The sequence below is a fragment of the Dipodomys ordii genome, unplaced genomic scaffold (genome assembly GCF_000151885.1).
Source record: "Dipodomys ordii isolate 6190 unplaced genomic scaffold, Dord_2.0 Scaffold48, whole genome shotgun sequence".
In the NCBI taxonomy this organism is placed as follows: Eukaryota; Metazoa; Chordata; class Mammalia; order Rodentia; family Heteromyidae; genus Dipodomys; species Dipodomys ordii.
In genome coordinates, this window is record NW_012267264.1 from 824777 (window position 1) to 840899 (window position 16123).

At 55.2% G+C, this 16123-nt stretch overlaps 1 protein-coding gene across 4 annotated transcripts in view; it reads right to left on the minus strand.

The window, feature by feature from the left end:
• Positions 1–16123, minus strand: part of Flnc (filamin C, gamma) — a 30975-nt gene that overhangs the window by 13939 nt on the left and 913 nt on the right. For all 4 annotated transcript variants that reach the window (XM_013019934.1, XM_013019933.1, XM_013019936.1 and 1 more), the window contains exons 2-24: positions 11755–12003; positions 9842–9939; positions 9558–9708; positions 9353–9471; positions 9154–9231; positions 8861–9023; positions 8479–8679; positions 7154–7291; positions 6708–6834; positions 6410–6546; positions 6028–6221; positions 5813–5926; positions 5205–5348; positions 4879–5002; positions 4576–4736; positions 4238–4328; positions 3983–4152; positions 3203–3320; positions 2849–3111; positions 1568–2165; positions 688–861; positions 440–602; positions 9–169 (exon numbers count right to left, since the gene is read on the minus strand). In XM_013019934.1, coding sequence (XP_012875388.1) covers positions 9–169; positions 440–602; positions 688–861; positions 1568–2165; positions 2849–3111; positions 3203–3320; positions 3983–4152; positions 4238–4328; positions 4576–4736; positions 4879–5002; positions 5205–5348; positions 5813–5926; positions 6028–6221; positions 6410–6546; positions 6708–6834; positions 7154–7291; positions 8479–8679; positions 8861–9023; positions 9154–9231; positions 9353–9471; positions 9558–9708; positions 9842–9939; positions 11755–12003 — 3936 coding nt within the window. The remainder of the gene's footprint in view (positions 1–8; positions 170–439; positions 603–687; positions 862–1567; positions 2166–2848; positions 3112–3202; positions 3321–3982; positions 4153–4237; positions 4329–4575; positions 4737–4878; positions 5003–5204; positions 5349–5812; positions 5927–6027; positions 6222–6409; positions 6547–6707; positions 6835–7153; positions 7292–8478; positions 8680–8860; positions 9024–9153; positions 9232–9352; positions 9472–9557; positions 9709–9841; positions 9940–11754; positions 12004–16123) is intronic.

The window sequence follows — 16123 nt, forward strand, 5'->3', positions numbered from 1 at the left end:
CTGCGCACCTGGGATGGGGCGCCCTCCAAAGGTAATGTTGACGTCATAGTCGCCAGGGGTGAAAGGGATGTACTCCACAGTGCAACTGCCATCCTTGTTGTCCTTGCAGGACATCTTGGCTTCCGAGGGGCCCTCAATGGCCAGGCCTAAGCCCCCAGTGCCAGCTCCCCTGTAAGACAACACTCCTGTCAGTCCAGCGAGGATCAGTGAATGGTGATGGAGGAAGTTGGGGGATAGGAAGGAAATAGAGGGCAGGCTGCCAGGGGCGGGGGGGATGCGGGCATCTGAGGAGGAGTGAGGATCTGGGGATACTGAGAGAGGTCTGGTCTCTGGGAAAGAATAGAGTAGGTGAGGCACAAACAGGACTAATAGAAAGGGCAAGGAGGGGAGGTCAAAATGGCCACAGCCCCAGGTCAAGGTTAGGCAAGGCCTAGGCTACCTGGTTTCCACAGTGAAGCGGTTGGCCTTGTTGACCAAGCCGCCCTCCAGGCCTGGCCCAAAGGCCCGGACTCGGCTGGGATCACAGCCCTCAGTCACGCCCACTCGGAAGGGGCTCTTGGGCACAGCTACCTCATCATACAGCACCTCCACCAAATGCACACCTAGAAGAAGGCTGCCATCAGTCAAGGAACGTATCAGCCTCACTACCCCCGTCCACGTACACTTGTGTGACCTGTGTGACCTCACCCTCTTCATAGGCTGTGTACTGCACGCGGTAGGTGCCATCCCCGTTGTCTGTCACATACGTGTCTGTCTTAGCTCCCGAGGGGTTGAGCACACGAGCTGTCACGTGGTTGCCACCGGTGGCTGTGAGGGACCTTGCGTCCACGGTGAACTCAGTGGTCACCTCCCGCAGGACACCTGGATTTGGGAGGAGTGTTCAGCAGGGTGTCAGCCTTCACCACGCCTTCCCCCCACACCACAGCTGTTGCAGCTACCTTGCTGCTACCTGGTGAGCTTTTGCCTGTTCCCACAGCCTCTTGTTGGCTCCCCTCCCCTTCTGGTGAAATCCTCTGCCCACGTCAGTCTGTCCTTTCATCAAGGCTATGGGCCCTCAGGGGCAGCTCCATCCCCCGTCCAGAGACTGGCCTCTCTGCAGGGAGCTCACAAATGCCAAATGCCACTCTATCTCTGGACTCTAGTCGCTCTCTACCCTAAAGCTTCCCCTCTGCTCCCTAGTAGCTTTCTTGAGTCAGGGAACTCTTAAGCAGATGAGTGAAAGGATCTCATTGGGAAAATGCCCAAGATGCCATATTGTCACAAGAACGGAGGTCAATCTGCAGATGCTATTAGACCCCTTTGCTCTATCTTGGGGGATGTCTCGGCCACTAAAGACTCAGGACTGGCCCAGTACCAGTGGCTCAGGCCTGCAATCATCAGATTTGAGGACTGCCATTCAAAGCCAGGCTGGGTGGAAAGGTCCATGAGATTCTTATCTCCAGATTACTCTCCCCCAAACCAACCCTTCACTCAACCCCCATCCTTGCTTCCCTTCCCCCCCCCCCCCCGGCTATGGCTCCTTGACCTACATCATGACCACTTCCTCCTCTTCCTCCTCCCCTCTTACCATGTGGCTCCACACCAGGTCCTGAGACCTTGACCCCACTGGTATCGACAGCTGGCTGCACATGAACACGGGTGGGGAATTTGGGTATGGGGTGGCCGCCATATTTGATGGTGATGGTGTAGGTGCCGGGGAAGGCGGGGCTATAGGTGATGTGGTAGGTGCCATCGGCGTTGTTGTGGATCAGCACCTCGGCCTTGACACCGGCGTCGGATAGGATCTCAATGGTCAGCTCTGCCTCACCCGCTTCGGAGCAGTCCACAGTGAACGTGGCTGCCTCCCCAGCCTTGCCCCGTTCTAGGCCTGGCCCACTGGCCCGCACCTTGCTTGGGTCGAACACAGGCTTGATGGTAGCCTTGAAGGGTGAGCCAGGGATGTGGGCTTCCGCAAACAGGATGTTGATGGTGTACTCGCCCGGCTCTGTGGGCAGGTAGCTGACAGCACAGGAGCCATCGCCATTGTCCTGGCACTCGATTTTGGCCTCGCAGGGGCCCTCCACGGTTAACCCCAGGCCTCCTGTGCCAGCCCCTTTGGTGTCGATGGAAAAGGGTGCTGGGGTGCCTACAAGTCCTCCCTTGAGACCAGGGCCATAAGCACAGACCTAGCGGGGGAGAGACAAGAGTGTGAATTCCCTGTACCTGGTCTCCCAACTGCCCACTTCTATGGCTTCTCAACTAGCTAAGCATCCAGCTGTAGCAACTACTGAGACTTAAGAATTTACAATTCTAAGCCAGGTACTGGTGGCTCACGCCTGTAATCCTAGCTACTCAGGAAGCTGAGATCTGAGGATTGTGGTACAAAGCCAGCCTGGGCAGGAAAGTCCATGAGACTCTAATCTCCAATCAACTACCAAAGCCAGAAGTGGAGCTGTGGTTCAAAGTGGTAGAACGATAGCCTTGAGCAGGAGAGTAGAATTATAAATTCTAGCTGGAGGTGTGGCTCACGTGCCTGCCTAGCAAGCACAAGGTCCTGAGTCCAAACCCTAGTCCTACATAAATAAACAAATAAGAATTGACAACTTTAGTTGAAGACACTGAGATGGACAGAGGGAATAATCTGTCCTAGTGAGTGGACCTGGGATGTAAGCTCAGGACTGATATCTAAGCCAGACTTGGAGACAACTGATTATGTCCAAGGCAGATCCTAAGGTGGGGGATGGTCCTTGACCTAGGTCCTTGGCTGTGACCACTCCATACACCTAAATCTTCTGTCCTCTGTCCATGATTTATCCATCTTCCACACCAGCCCCTGACTCCTGGCTCTCACCAGTCCTTTTCTGCTCACCTTAGAGGGGTCAGGAGGCAAAACACCTTCCACAGCAAAGGGGCTGCCAGGTACTGGATGGCCATCATAGGTGATATCCACCTTGTAGGGCCCCTCCTCAGGGGGCATGTAGCGCACAGCCTGGGCTTCAGCTCCACCCCCTGGCTCCAGCTTGCAGGGGATTGGCCGTCGAGAAGGTGAGGTCATTCGTACATCCAGCTGTCCCTGGCCACCAGCCCCTCGTGTGTTCACGGAGAATGCCTGTTCCTGCCCCACAGCCACCTCTGTGTGGAGGGCAAGGGACAGGATGGGCAGACGCTCTAGCCTCCCACCCCGCACACCTCACCCTCTAGGACTGGCTTTCACCCTACTTACTGCTGTTGAGGCCTTGGACTTTGACTTTGCTGAGGTCCAGTGGGGGTGCCACATTTACCACAAAGGGGCTTTTGGGAACAGGGTCTCCACCGTAAGTCACTGTCACTGCCATGTTACCCTATAGGGTACAACAGAAAGCCAGAGCAGGATGGTTTAGATACATTCTGGCATTGTATCTAATGTGGACTCTTTTTTTTTTTTTCCAGTCCCGGGGCATGCACTCAGGGCCTGAGCACAGTCCCTGTCAATTTCTTCCTCAAGGCTAGCACTCTACCACTTGAGCCACAGCACCACTTCTTGCTTTTTCTGGGTATGTGGTGCTGAGGAATCGAACCCAGGGCTTCATGTATGCTAGGCAAGCACTCTACCCACATTCCCAGCCCTAATATGGACTCTTGAGGCTTAGAAATCCACAACAAGCTTGGTGCTGGTGGCTTACACCTATAATCCTAGCTACTCAGGAGGCTGAGATCAGACGATCGAGGTCCAAAGACAGTCAGGGCAAGAAAGTCTATGAGACTCTTAAGTGGAGATGTGGCTCAAATGGTAGAACACTAGCTTTAAGCAAAATAGTTCAGGAACAAGTGCCCAGGCCCTGAATTCAAGCCCTAGGACTGGTTTGCATGTGCTCTTTCCCCACCCTACCCACTCTCAATCCATGGCAAGAAAAATAAGGCAGGAAAAAGGCAAGGATCAAAAGCTGGACCTTTGAGACTGGATGAGGGATGCTTAGCTCAGGGGTCAGCAGAATACAAGAGGGCATACAAGAGTAGGACACACCTGTTGGACAGCAGTGTACTTGACAGTGTAGGAGTAGTCATGGTTGTCGATGATTTCAAAGTCTCGCACAGCCTCACCTTTGGCTGCCCCGGCAAAGTGCACATCCAACTTGGCCTTGCCAGCCCCCTTGGTCAGCACGGTGAAATGAGTGGGCTTCCCGACTTCCACACCTAGGAGGCCACCCAGAGATGGTGGTGAGGGCTTGGAGGCCACCTAAGCCCAACCCCCATATCATGCTGGTTCTCAGAACCCTACCTGTACGGTTCAGCCCAGGGCCCTCAGCCTTCACCTTGCTGGCATCATGAGACGGGTCTACCTTGATGTGGAAGGGGCTGGCAGGGATCTCCTGATGTAGAAAAGGATTGGTCATGGCATTACCTAGGGGGCCACACCTGTGTGCTGGGCTACATGCTAGTTGGGATGCCCAAGGTCCCAGTATGGACAAGGGGAATCCTCTGAGAGAGTCCCTTTTGCGTCATCTGTGGAACAGCACCCATGCATAGGAAGGGGTCCATCAGTATCCATCTTGTTCCTGAAGCCACTAATACCTCCTGTATAGGCCCATGAGTACCAATAGCGGAGGGCTGGGATACCTGATTAGCAAAGAGCACCATGATAGTATAGTGGCCGGCCCCTGGAGGTGTGTACTTGACTGTGAAGGTGTCGTTGTCATTCTTGATAATGTCGAAGTCAATGTCAGCCTCTGCAGGGCCCACCACGCCTGGGGCACACTTGATGCCAATGCTCACATCACCTGATAGAAGGCAGACAGAGGCTCTGAGTGGTACCCTGCCCCCTCCCCCCGCCCCCGACAGTTCTGAGCCATGTCCCAAGAAACAGCCTTGAGTGGAGTCCAAGCCCTCCCGCCAGAATCTACCCCGTGGACAGATACATACCTTGCCCTGCCTCGCTGCAGTCAACTGTGAAATAGGTGGGCTCATTGGCCTTGAGACCTGTCTTCTCCACACCAGGACCATATACCTTCACCCGCTCCGGGTGACTACCTTCTCCCACATTCACCTGGGGGGCAGGGGTTGATGCTCAGTATGGCAGGCTTCCCTCAAGTCCCATTCCCCTCCCTATACCACTCAGCCCAGCCTCAGCCTCTCGGGAAGGTGGGCAAGGGTGGCAATGGGCCCAGGGATGGCCAACACCTGCTACCTGGGGTCCTGCCTCCCCGAGACTCCTGGCAGTGGGCACAGGTCAAGTGTGGAAGACTCACCCTGAAGGGGCTCTTGGGTACGTTGACACCTCCCCAGGAGATGATGATGGTGTGCTTAATGGGTTTGGTGGGCACGTAGGAGCAGCGGAAAGTGCCATCGCCATTGGGGATCACCTTGATGTCGATGGGGCAGCCATCCGCATCCTGTGGCATCACCAGAACAGTTTAGAGGGCTGCAGTGGCCTCAGAGTATCTCACGGCGCCCTCTGCTGGCCTCTGGCAGCGGGCACCATTCCTTTCCCACCAGATCCCCCGCAACTCCTTTGGCGTTCCCCCGGCCCCCCCCCCGCCACATGCTGACATCAGGACCCTTTAGCCTAGTGTCATGTGCCTGGTCAGGGAGAAGCTGGGCTAAGCCAATGTTCCTAAAGTTGAATAATGATATGGTCATTAATATCTAGGGAGTCCATGGATCCCTAGAAACTGACTGGAAATGAATGTCCTCTTTGGCAAAATCACCTTTCAACTTCAAATTATTAGTACAAAAATAGGTTTTGGTTATTGTTAGTAAGCCAACAGTCCTCTTTTCTTTCTGTGATATTATCATCTCCCTTCTGGAGGCCTCTGCCTGGGGAACAGAGGGGCAGGGGAGACTGGCAGCACCTCACCTGGGCATAGAGTTTCAGGTCTCCCTTGCCTGCAGCCCGGGCATCAATGGTGAACTCAGCAGGCCTTTCCACAATGCAGCCAGTGGGTTCCAACCCAGGCCCAAAGGCCTTCACCTGTACAGGTCCAGAGAAGAGGGCTAAGCTGGGAGCCAGAAAGAGGCCCAGCAGACCCCACCCCACCCAGCCCAGCCAATATGCACAAACTGGGACCATACCTTGTCTGGGAAGCAATCTGGCGGGGCAGGCTGAATGTGAGCGATGAAGGGTGAGTCACGGATGTCCTCGTCGTCACAGATGACATGCACAGCGTATTCCCCAGGCTCCGTGGGCCAGTATCGCACATCACAGGAGCCATCACCCTTGTCATCACACTCAATCTTGGCCTGTGATGGCCCCTCAATGGAGAAGCCTGAGGCAGTGGGGAGAAGAGGCTCAGGGGGCGCAGAGGCAGCTTGGATTCTCAGGCAGGGCCTCATCTTTTCCCCAGCTCCCACCCCACATAGTCACTCTCCCTGCTCATCCACATGTCCCTTAGCACTGGCATCCTCTGCCCCCAGCTACTTTCCAGGATCCCTCCATCATGTCAGAGCCACTTACCCAGAGTCCCCACTTCTGTGCCAATGGCCTCCACCACAAAGTCAGCTGACTTGCCCACCTGGCCAGTCTCTAAACCAGGGCCCCAGGCCCGTACTTTCTGGGCTCCTGCCTCTGGGCTCACCTGGACTTCAAAGGGGCTGAAGCAAAGAGAAAGGTGGCATCAGAGTCAGAAAGCGCCCCTTCCATAGATACCTTCCTCTCTTCCTCCAACCCCATGCAGCCACCTCCCTTCCGCTCACCCAGACATGGCTCAGACAGAAAGATCATGCAGGGGGGGGAAGGGGGGCATGGTGCTTACCTTCGGGGGATGGCATAGCCACCCCACATGATGGTTACCACATATTTCCCAGGCACCACAGGGTAATATTCACACTCAAACACACCATCTCCAGCTTCCCGGACCTTCACCGGCTCCTCTGTGCCCTCTGAGGAGATTGAGGGGTACAGATCAACATCCCCTGGAGGACCCTCTAGGACCCAGACCAACCTGAGGGCAGTGCTACTAGTGGGCAGAGCTGAAGCTTGGGGTGGGGACCACACAGCATGCCAATGCAGGACACGGGGCAGAGACAGCAAGTCTTAGTGTATAGCCTGGAACACTGAGGCAGAGAGATGGTCTGAGATCCATGATGCCTCTGGTCACTGCATCTCTTTGGAGCTCTGAGGAGAGGATGCTGTTTTTCTTTGCCCTCAGGTTGTCAGAACCACTGCGCAGTCCCCCCAGCCCTGGGCGCTGGCACTCACTTGGCCCCTTGACTGTGACCTTGAGGTCCCCACTGCCGGCACCCTTGGTGAACACCTTAAAGTCAGCCACCTCTTTCACCCGTACACCTTTAGGCTGCAGGCCTCGCCCAGAGGCACGGCAGGCATTGGGGTTACAGGCTGGGAAGAAGAGAGAGGAAGTTAGGGATGCTGAAGGAACCTAAAGTCTCCACTCCTCATCCACATTCTCCTCACTGTGCAGTCCTGACCTCTCACAGGCCCAGGCCCGGGCCTCATGCAATCCTCTGTGCTCCTTGTGTCCCCTCCTGTGCTGGGGGACCAAACTGAACAAGTCGCTGGCTGAAGACCCCAGGTCAGGAGGTTACAGGAAACTCTTCCTGCCGACACTACTTGGGATGAAGGCCTGGCAGAGCCTGGGCTGAGTGGACTAAGACAGACAGGCGAGGACCTTTTACCTAAGGCCATCCACCTACATTCAACTGGGCCTTCTCAGAGCCACCAAAACAACTCCAGAAACTCAGTCATGCCACAGGACATCCAGCAACCCCATGGAACAGCTGTTCCACGTCACATGAAGCCTGACACTGAGCACAGGCAATGCACAGAAACCATTCTGCCATGGGTTGCAGGCAGAGTGGGCGTCTCAGTCTGCTATAGGACACGTAAAATCGCATGAAACCCACAAGGCACCACGAAACAGGCAATGACGTTTATCTAGGCCTGCCATGGAACACGGGCAGTAACATAGAACCTAAATGGTATCATAGAAATCACCAGGCAAGCAGCAAGGAGACCAGAGCTGCCAGAGAATACAGGCAATAGCATACGACGCTGGCCTGTCACAGAGTGGCATGGAGCGGAGCACACCCATACCGCATGGGCCATGCTACACAGAACAGGTGAGGCCAGTCAGCTCTGGCCATGCCTGGCCCCACCTCCACCGGTGAGTACTAACGTGGCGCCACTCTCTTGGCTTGGTGGATGATGGGCACGGAGGGAGTGGGTGGTGGCAGGGGCACTGAGAGCAGGAAGAGAACCAGTGGGGGAGGAGGTCACCAACTGAGGGCCTGACAAGCAGGCTGGGCTCTCCTCACCAGTGTGACACTACCATTTCCCTCTCAACCATTCCATGTGGTTCCCCTTCTGATTGCCTGACCCTCCTCTTAACCACTCCAGCCTCCTCCAGCGTGTGTGTGGTGGGACCCTTGAATCTGCCCAACTTTCACCTATCTCAAGCCCTTCGCAGGTCGCCCCTAGCTGTGGACTGCTATGTTTCCCATCAACCTTCAGATGTAGAATTTGGTGGCAAGTGTCTGTTTGGCATTGGTAAGGTGAATGGCCCTTACCTTCAGCCACATGGACAGGGAAAGGACTGCGGGTGATGGGGGCACCAGCAAAGGCCACATGAACCGTGTGTGGTCCCTCCATCACAGGCCTGTATGTGCAGCGGAATGTGCTGTCGCCCTTGTCCTCCAGGGCTACCTCCACTGTGTCCTGCCGGCCCTGCGGGTCCACAATCACCACAGCAACATCACCAGTGCCAGCCCCTGCAATGGACAAAGGCTGTGCAGTACCCACTCTGGACACACAATGGAATTCCCTCATCCTGAGATAACCCAGCCTCTACCTGGGACCTCTGCCACAACCCTCTCCATACCTCCACGCCCACCCTCCCCTCCCCTCACTGTGGGGGGCTGCCTCCCTCACACGCCCTGGGGCCCACCTTACCTGCAGTGTAGATATCAAAGTAGGTGGGTTTATTGGCCACATTTCCCACTGGTTCCAAGCCAGGCCCACGAGCTGATACCTTGTTGGCATCTCCCAGGGCCATGCCCACATTCACTTCAAAGGGGCTACGCTCAATATTCTGTCCAGCGAAGAGCACGGTCACCTGGGGGTAGGGGTCAAAGGTTAGCTTCTAAGGGAAAGCAGTTCTGAGCCAGGGAAGGTGAGAGGTGGATGGTTGGCAGGGGCGAGGTGTGGGCTGGGCAGGGAGAACAGGAGGGGCTATAGGGAGATACCTTGTGTAACCCAGCAACCTTGGGCACATAGGAGACGGCATATGTGCGGTCCTTGTCATTGTTAGGGACCACCTTTGCCTATTGGGAAAGAAAAAGATTGGAAGCCACAGTGACTGTAGAACAAAGCCCTGGACCCGCCAGGCCCTCTGGCAGGGCCACTTCTACACAGATCCTTTTATCCTCAGGGACCTCTCCATACCTCCTCGGTGTGGCCCTCAGGGTCCTCAATGTAGACCAGCACCTCACCCACCCCAGCATCCACTGTTTGCACAGTGAAGTGGGCAGGCTGAAGCACGGTGTTACCCTGGGGTTCGATGCCTAGGGGCAGAAGCAGAGCCTAGATTACTCACAGGATCCCACACCTGCCACACTACCCCAAGAAGACGTCAGGGCACCACACATACCAGGCCCATAGGCGATGGCTTTCTTGGGATTCAGCTGCTTGGAGCGAACAGGGGCACCAGGTTTGAGCTTGGCTTTGGGGAACTGGGACAGGTAGGTCATCACCGAATGCTCATCCACATTGGGATCCACGATCTCCTCAGGGGCAATCACCTGTCACAGAGAGAAATGATACTCACAGGGTGCCCTCTCCTCAGCAGCCCCAGTCCCACTGGCAGCTTGGCCAGGCTCATTAAGAGACCCCCTTCCAACCTGCCCTTCCTGTCCTGTGCCTCATGCAGTGTACCTGGGGCACCCCGAGCCAGTCATCTGCTTGTTGCATGGCCTCCCGGGCGTTCTGCACAGGCTGGTTTGGGTCCCAGGCCTCCCAGTCAGGGCAGAGACCTTGAGAGACAATAGAAAGTTAGATACAACAGTGAGGACATGCAGCCAGCCAGAGCACAGAAGAGTGGCTCATCCAAAGCCCTCGAAGCTGCAGGTTCACACCCTTTCCAGCAAGCTCTAGGCCCTTACCCAGCCAGGTTCCCTCTGTCCCCTGACATTGCAACCAATCACCCCTATGTTGAGACACAGCAGCCCTCGCTAGCACCAACAATAAGGCCTTTCTGTCTCAGCTGACACAGCCTGGTACCAGCCCTGCCAGCCAGCCTCCTGCCTGCACAGGACCCAGCAGAGACCCTTGACATCAAGCCCCTATGAGAAATCCCTTCCAAGACCCTTTTGCATCAGACCAGCTGATTCAGTGGAGGGAAGAGGAGGTCAGAGCCCCTGGTCCACAGACACTTCTGACCTCCCCCCTCCCCACAGCTGCTTGAAGTCCCAGCAATCTAAGCACAGCTACATCAACCTTAGGGCACAAGACTTGCTCTCTCTTCTTAGCTGCCCCCTTGGGGAAACTGAGGCTTTAGAGAACCAGTTCAAAGTGGATGGGTCCTCTTATTTAGCTATCAAGATCCCAGCCTCCTAGCAGGAAGGATGCTGAGGCAGCCCCAGATCACCTGGGAAAGAGTTTCAGGCTCCAAGGGTGATTGGTCCAGGCCAGAGCTGTTTGGGGGAGATGCGTTATTGGTGGGGGGGGCTCATAGGCTAGAATCCATGACTGGCTGGAACAGCTGAGCTCACTGCTGGCAGCCACACCAGCTGTGGGCAATGGCTCAGCAGCTGGGAATGCTTCCCAGGCTTCATGCTCCCACCTCCCACCCCTGCTCCCCAGCTGACCCCAGGGCGGGGGAGGATCCTTTAAGGGCCACAGCTCCTAGGCAGGGCTGACCAGCTCTGAACAGAAAACATCTCAAGAAATGAGGTAGAGGGCTGGGAAGATGGCTCAGTGGTAGAGCGCGTGCCTTGCATGCCTGAGGCCCTGGGTTCGATTCCTCAGCACCACATAAGCAAAAAGAAAAAAAAGCCGGAAGTGGCGCTGTGGCTCAAGTGGTAGAGCACTAGCCTTGAGCTGAAGAGCTGAGGGATAGCGCCCATGCCCAGAGTTCAGGCCCCACAACCGGACCCCCCCCCAAAAAAAAGAAATGAGGTAGAAATCTGTACATGGATTGGAGCTTTGGACTATGCTGCTCACTTTTCCTGGGGTCCTGATCTGGTTCCAAGTCTAACCAGGTTAGGGCCTATACCCAGAAAGGGTGAGGCTATGTCACCTGTCATTGGACAGTACCACACTGCCTCAACCTACATCATCTAGGCCTCAACCCTTTCTCTAGGCTGCCCCAGGGTCTCAGAGTCTTCTCTGGGTCTAACACCAGGCCTTCTTGCTACAATTCCCACTGCATCTCCTTTCTCTTGCCTTAATGGTATCTGTGTGGCAAAGGAACAGGGAGTCAGAAGTGGCACTGTGGCTCAAAGTGGTAAAATGCTAGCCTTGAGAAAAAAAGCTCAGGGACAGTGCCCAAGCCCTGACTTCAAGCCTCACAACAACAAAGGAACAGAGAGTCAAGGCTCCTGCCATACAGGCTGTATGATCTGGACTTCTCTGTCCTTCCCTATAAAATGAGGATTTTCCTGGGGACATTGTCCCATCTATCATGTAGGCCTGACTCTAGTAAGAAATCTTGTCTGGAAGACAAACAAACCCCACAGATAATCCTAATGCCCAGGCCCTGGGAATAATCACGAGCCTTAGTATCTTCAGATCATCTCCACAGTCCTTCTTGGCTAAGGTCTCCATGCTGTGTCTGATGGCTTACTCACCAGGGGCACAGTTGTCTACCAGCGCACCCAGAGCCTTGCCATCCTGCCAGTCACGGTTGAAGTTGGTGATGGGTAGCTGGGGCACCTTGTTCTGGATCCAGCCAAGCAGACGCTGTTTGGGTGTCTGTTTGCGGGCATCTTCATCATCCTCATCCTCCCACATGGGCATAGAGATGGAGTAGTGCAGAATCAATGTCCAGATCAGGCCCAAGATTAGCTTCAGGTTCCCATCCACGATGGCCTTGCTGTCTGCAGAGTGGAAGGAACAAACCAGATTAGGAGGGTGTCCTTGGGCCTATCTTCATCTGCCCAGCTCCTGAGGCTAAGCAGGTGCCTTGGTCAGATCACCTGGGTCAGACCCCTACTTCTATAGAGTCCAATCACTTCTCTGCCTCCCAAATTCTCTCCCTCCTTGGTTCAGATGTCAAGTCTTGTCTGTTTTCCCCCTTAGAACCAGGCTGCTTCTCTCTATGTTCCTGCACACACACCTGTTCTTATACTGCAGCACTTAAGTTTTCCATCTATCTAAGATTCAGTCTTTGGCCCCACTGGGCTGCAGGCCTCTTAGGGCAGACACTATTTTGTCTTGTTTTCTTAACTGTTTTACTGACATAAAACAAGCTGAAATGGGATAAGTTTTGATAACAGGCAAATATTCACAAAGCCATCACCACAATTGAAGAATGACATAGTCATCACTGCCCAAATTTCCTTGTACATACTCTCCTGATTTCCCCCTCCTGACTGTCCTTGTCTCACTGTCCCAGATAACAACTGATCTGTTTCCTTCCTTCCTTCCTTCCTCTTCCTTCCTTTCTTCCTTCCTTCCTTCCTTCCTTCCTTTCTTTCTTTCTTTTCTTTGTTTCCTTCCTTCCTTTCTTTCCTGAGTTTGAATTCATAACCTTCTGCTTGCTAGATAGGCACTCTATGATTTGAACCTAACCCTTTCTTGCTTTTGTTATCTTTTGGCTAGAATCTCCTGTTTGTTTTGCCTAGGTTCAATGTGGACCAAAAACCAGCTACACATGCCACCTGTGTAGCTGAAACTTGCAGAATTATAGGCATGAAACTATCCGTTTGTTCGTTAAGATGATGCCTTATTAGCTTCTGGCTTGGGCTATCCTCAAACTGCCGCTCTCTTGATCTCCACCTCTCACATAACTGGATTACAAGTGTATACCACTATATCTACTACTCTCTGTGCTTATGTTTTGTATTCTTTAGGCTTTTCTGTAAATAGGATCATATGGTATATTTTATTTTTATTTATTTGTGTTTCAGTGTGGCTTCTTTCACTGTAGACCCTGAGGTTTTTATTTAACTGTATTTTTGGGTGTGTGTATGTCTTTTCTTGTTTTGTACTGAGGATCGATCCAGGACATTACACTTGCTAGGAAAGCATTTTGCTACTGAGCTACATCCTAGCTCCTTAAGTTTTATCTTTCTGCACTGGGACCTAGAATTTAGCACGTGTTTCAATAAAAGTTGTTAAGTGAAAGAATATTTTGAAAGCTGAAGGAATAGGGCCAGCTCGGTCCTATTCTACCCTGAAGGCCAGAAGGGCTTCTGGGTATTCTGGGAGGGGAGAAGAAAGGCCAGGCAAGGCATGCTTGCCAGAAGTTTGGAAGTCAGGTGAGCAAATGGGGTTGGTGGGATCTCACAAGAGGCAGGGGAGAGAGTACCCACAGCCTACTGAGACTCAAGATTTGGAGTACTTGGTTCCTGGAGATTTTAAAGGCCCAGTTCTCTTTTTATATCTAGGAGACAGAGTATAGATTGGGGGGGAGGTCAGAAGCCTCAATCTTGTTTACTGATGTTGCTGAAGTAGTGGGAGAGGCTAGGGATGGAGGATTACTCCCTACACATTTTTTTCTTGCTCCCTTTCCCCAGATCTTGGAGGGGGGAAAGAGGGGTAGGGGACAAGGGCCTAGAGAGCCCCTGGCATCTTCTATACTATCCCTACCTGTCTTGAGAGAGGGAATCTCTGTCCCTCTGGTTCCTGGGGCTCGGTCTCTGGCCCTGGCTCCCCACCCTGCCACTGATTCATCCTTCCTTCCCCAGCAGCTCCCCAGCCCGCCCCTTTCCCCTGGCTTCACTGCAGCACAATGGTTTGGCAGCCCTTGGATTCCATGACACACTCACTCCCAGCCTCCTGGTGCTTTTGCACTCTCTCAAACACAGGCCCACAACACTTTCACACAGTCTGGATGCCCCAGTGCCCCAGCCTCCACACTGTCAGTGCCGCCAAAGCTGAGGCTCACACTCAGAAGTGCTTCTTGTGAACTGCAGCCCTGAGCCCTAGGAGGGAGCCCTTGAAGCTGCGGAGCTAGGAGGGGGTAGGAGCGGTGAGGGTCATTCATGTTTGCTGGAAAGAGAGGTTTCTCCCTAGCAACTGGCCCTGGGCCAGACAGCAAGTGGTCCCCGGCTTGGGGAGGAGGGAGGAGGCAGGCCCAGAGTCCCACCCTTGGAGCAATGACCTTCTACTCCTTGCAGGCCAGGCAGGGGTGGAGGGGGGCTCAACCGAAGTTTCTTCCCTTGCAGCACCCACCAAGCCTAGGGACACCTCAAAATAGGTAGGAGGAGACAGACAGCTAGTCCCTACACCCCTCCCTGCATCCCCCCTCCATCCCGTGGAGGGGAATGAGAGCGGGATGGGCCAAGGGAGGTGCTGGGACAGCTGCAGGCCCCTCCAGCCCCTCCCTCAACTGTTGGCTCCAGGAGAAGGAATAGCAACTGGGGAACAGCTGCAGGACAGAGCTGCCTCCGGGCCTCTTTGTTTGGAGGAGCTGAGGGGGTGGGGGTGGGGCCCATGTGGGTTGTGGGGGCACACAGCTCTGTCCACGTGGATGAAGACCCTTCCTCCAGGAGCACACTCAGCCCAGGCTCTGCCTTCCCTTCTAGAAGGGCAAGCAGGGAGTCCTTGAGATATCCATCCCCCTCCCCCAGGTGCCCAGCTGCTCAGTTTCAGTGCTGACACAATGCCTTGCAGGAACCCCCCTGGATGGCTCCTTGCCACTACTAAATGGAACCAGGGGGACGGGAGAAAGCATGACGCCCGCTCCTAGAGGGCAGCCCCTTTACATCATCCTGTACCCCAGCCCAAGCCCAGCCCTGCTGCTGAACTGCTGACAGCTTATCTCGTCAGCCCGAGGAGACGCTCAGCCCAAACAGAGCCAGCTCCCCCAGCCTCTCAGAGGGAACCCAGGGAGCTCCCCACCCCCAGCATCGACTGCTTCCCTCCCCCTCTACTCGAAGCAGGCCCCTCCCCAGCTGAGCCAAGGGGGCTGGAGCCAGGCAGCGCCGTGGGGGAGGGGAGAGGTGCACCGGGGAAGGGTGACGCCTGGAGAGGGGCCCGGCCCCCGCCCCCGCCACGAGGGGAGGCTGAGCCATTTCCTATCACGTCTTGCAGAGGCTTCAGGCTTTCCCCTGGAGACCCCACCTGGGACCGTCGGTCCAGCCTTTCAAATTCCAGAGTGGAAAGGGATGAAGGAGGGGGGTGGCAGCCCCAGAGCTGGCCCCTCCCATCCTTTCCACCCCCCTCTCCCATTCTCCAAGCCCTCAGCCCACTACACCAGGGCCCCCTCCCCCACCCCTTGCCCTCAGGCTTGTCCTTCTGGAAAGCTCAGAGACAACTGCTGTGTCACGGAGACAGGGCTATTTCCAGGCCGAGCAGGGTGTGGAGGGGGGGGCAGTAGTGGGGCAAGAGGAGGTAAGGCCTAGGGAGGGGACTGGACAGGGCAAAGGGCCCCTGACTGACCTCAGCTGCTAATTCAGGAGGTATGGAGATGGCCCTGGGGGGACAGTGGGAGAGTGGACAGACATCGGATTCTGTTGAGAAGTCTCTGGGGTACCCTCTGCGTGGGTGTGGGTAAGGGACTGCCTGGGACCATGTCGAACACACCTCCTGGGGCCCTAAGATGCACTGGGGGGAGAAGGGGTCTTTCCTGTATATCACAGCAGGGCCTTGCTCTTAGGAGCTCACCGAGGGCTGGGTGGTGACAGTGGGGGCAGCCCTGGTGAGGGGCAGGGAAGCGTCGTTGTCACTCACAGCCCACTCTGGGCTTCTGGTCTCTCCAGGCTGGAGTGCCTCCCCACCCCCACCCAGCACGGACACACCTTCCAAATCTGGTTACACTCAATGACTTCCTCCCCTCGGCAGGCCGGCCTTCACCAGGCCTTCCCCTCCCTCCCGGCAGGGCAGTTAGCTGTAGCCAATCCCAGGCATAGGGGGTGGGCTGGGCAGGGCATGGTCAAGCGAGAGCCCCCACCCCCCCACCCTCCCCACACACACCCGGCAAGTGAAGCAGGGGAAGGGCAAGCAGGGGTTAAGGCTCCCTGCCATTGCTTAGCGCCTTTTTAGGTTTCTGAG